The 2,042-nt window shown below is 37.9% G+C and overlaps 1 protein-coding gene across 1 annotated transcript; it reads right to left on the bottom strand.

The window, feature by feature from the left end:
• Positions 1–490: 490 nt before the first annotated feature.
• LOC149541814 (toll/interleukin-1 receptor-like protein) lies at positions 491–1,795 on the bottom strand. The gene is made up of 2 exons (XM_089796128.1): positions 1,016–1,795; positions 491–876 (listed from the first exon to the last, which is right to left on the bottom strand). The coding sequence occupies exons 1-2, from the start codon at positions 1,576–1,578 to the stop codon at positions 672–674; spliced, it is 768 nt and encodes a 255-aa protein (XP_089652254.1). The 5' UTR covers positions 1,579–1,795; the 3' UTR covers positions 491–671.
• Between the last annotated feature and the right edge of the window lie 247 nt (positions 1,796–2,042).

Here is a 2,042-nt window from a genome sequence, read left to right as displayed (position 1 = left end):
CTAGGATCTCAAGGCCTTTGATGTCCCAACTTAAATATTTAAAGACCATTAAAAGGATGGATTAACAGATTTTTTATTTTAATAGTGTGTCAAAACATTTTTAATTGATCTCACATTTTCATTTCTTCTTTAATATTTGATAATTGTCACTTCTCCTTATTTTCTTTCTCTTTTTACTTTTCTTCTTTATTACTTATGCCTTCTATTTTAAATGGTTAAAACAATTACTATTATTTACAACATTCAATTCATAGTCATGTTCTAGTACTAAGCCTTCTCATCTCTCAAATCATATTTTTTTAACAACAATTAACTTAATAGTTTTAGAAAAATAAATTCAATGAAATTGGCTCTTATAGTAAGAAGATTTATAGTCAGACATATAAACAAAAGAAGGCTCTATTTTCCTTCTGCTCTCATGTGAAATGTGAGAACGTGGGAAGAATTAGACAGAGTTATTGAGTGAACAGCTCAACACAGAAACATGACATGACACAACAAATACTTAGGAGCTCTGATAAAATTAAGCTTGCAAAATGTAAGTCAACTTTGACTATTTAACACTTTTAGTATTGGAATGAAAGTTAGTGTGTGATGTTTAAGCTGTCCTCTGTATTTATGACTACTTTATACGCTCAGTCTTCATATTAAAGTTACACCAGCCTTTCACTTCACTTCTTCCCACCTATGGTCCAACTGCTAGACCCATAGTTAGTTTTCCCTACGGCTTGCACATTGCCGTGCCCACTGCTGATGATCCCTGAGTTGTTCCCTGTGTTGTTGATGCCCCCTGGATAATCTCCAACCCATAATGACTCTCTTTCAACTATTTTCATGACAGTACTCACAATATCCTTCAGCTGCCTATCCTCATCGCTGGACAAGTAAAAACATTAAAAAATCGAAACACTGCAAACAACTTATTATGCCATGCCAAAGTTAAAACTGCATACACACTAAAAAAGAATAAATATTTATTACAATAGGGAGAACGACTGTGTGGGATAGTACTTACTCTTTATTTCTTATGACTTCGCCCTTGTAAAATGAGGCCTTGTAGAGTGCCTTCTTCCACTCATTTAGTTTTCCCAGATACCTATTCTTCCTTACGTATCTGTCGAAGGCGTCAACATACTTCCCTTTCCCTTGGTGTACCCGTCTGAGATCTGTAGGATCTACATGGTAGAAAATGGGAATAATCGGTGCGCCAGATTTGACCATAAACGATAGTTCTGCCAAACACCAGGGTGATTCTGCATACCTTTCAGAGAAAATAGCAATATGGACCAGAGCGCTGCTCATTGCTGCTTGTAATGTTTGGGGGAAGAAATCGCCATTTTCCAACTCTGGTTGATCCAAAAACACGGAGAGATGACATCGAGTGAGCATGTTATAGAGAATGGTAGCTACGGTGGATTTGACGTCTTCTCCACGATGATTGATGAAAACATGGTAGGAATTATGTCTTTTCATTGCTTTTGAGGCAGGAGGAGATGCAGGTGGTGCAAGTTCATCAAAAGCGTCCAACTCCATATCCTCACTCTTTCCTTTGCTTCCGCTGGCACAAGTAGAGGCCATGGAGGTTATAGTTAGCAGTGAAAGGGGATGAAGAAAGGGCAGAGTTATTATTAAAATCAAGTCTGTCACGAAACGAAACTAGGTTTAGGGTTGCAACAGGTGAACCGCAGAGGGAAACTAGATAATGGGAATGAGCGAAGGAGACCAGAAATGAAAGGCGGTGGTAGGAAACCGCGTCGAAAGAAGAGTAGAATCATGTGAGAGGTGGAAGACAGCAGGGCCATGTGAAAGATGATCCTACCTTTATCTCCTTTTGAGTATTATTTTAGCTTTTTGAGGGAAGAATATAGAAAAGAGAGAAACTTGGGAACGAAGATAAGAATTGATGAAAAGCACATCGTCAATCGCAGAACAAATGGTGAAAGACGTGGATTCTGGTTTTGAAAGAAATGTGGAATTCGATGAGAAAGCATCACGAAAGATGATTCGATATGTCCACAAAAAAGTATTCTAGTGCTCTGCAT

The sequence above is a fragment of the Cupressus sempervirens genome, chromosome 8 (genome assembly GCF_028749045.1).
Source record: "Cupressus sempervirens isolate cs-2001-9-10 chromosome 8, ASM2874904v1, whole genome shotgun sequence".
Lineage (NCBI taxonomy): Eukaryota > Viridiplantae > Streptophyta > Pinopsida > Cupressales > Cupressaceae > Cupressus > Cupressus sempervirens.
This window is presented reverse-complemented; position numbering and strand designations above follow the sequence as displayed.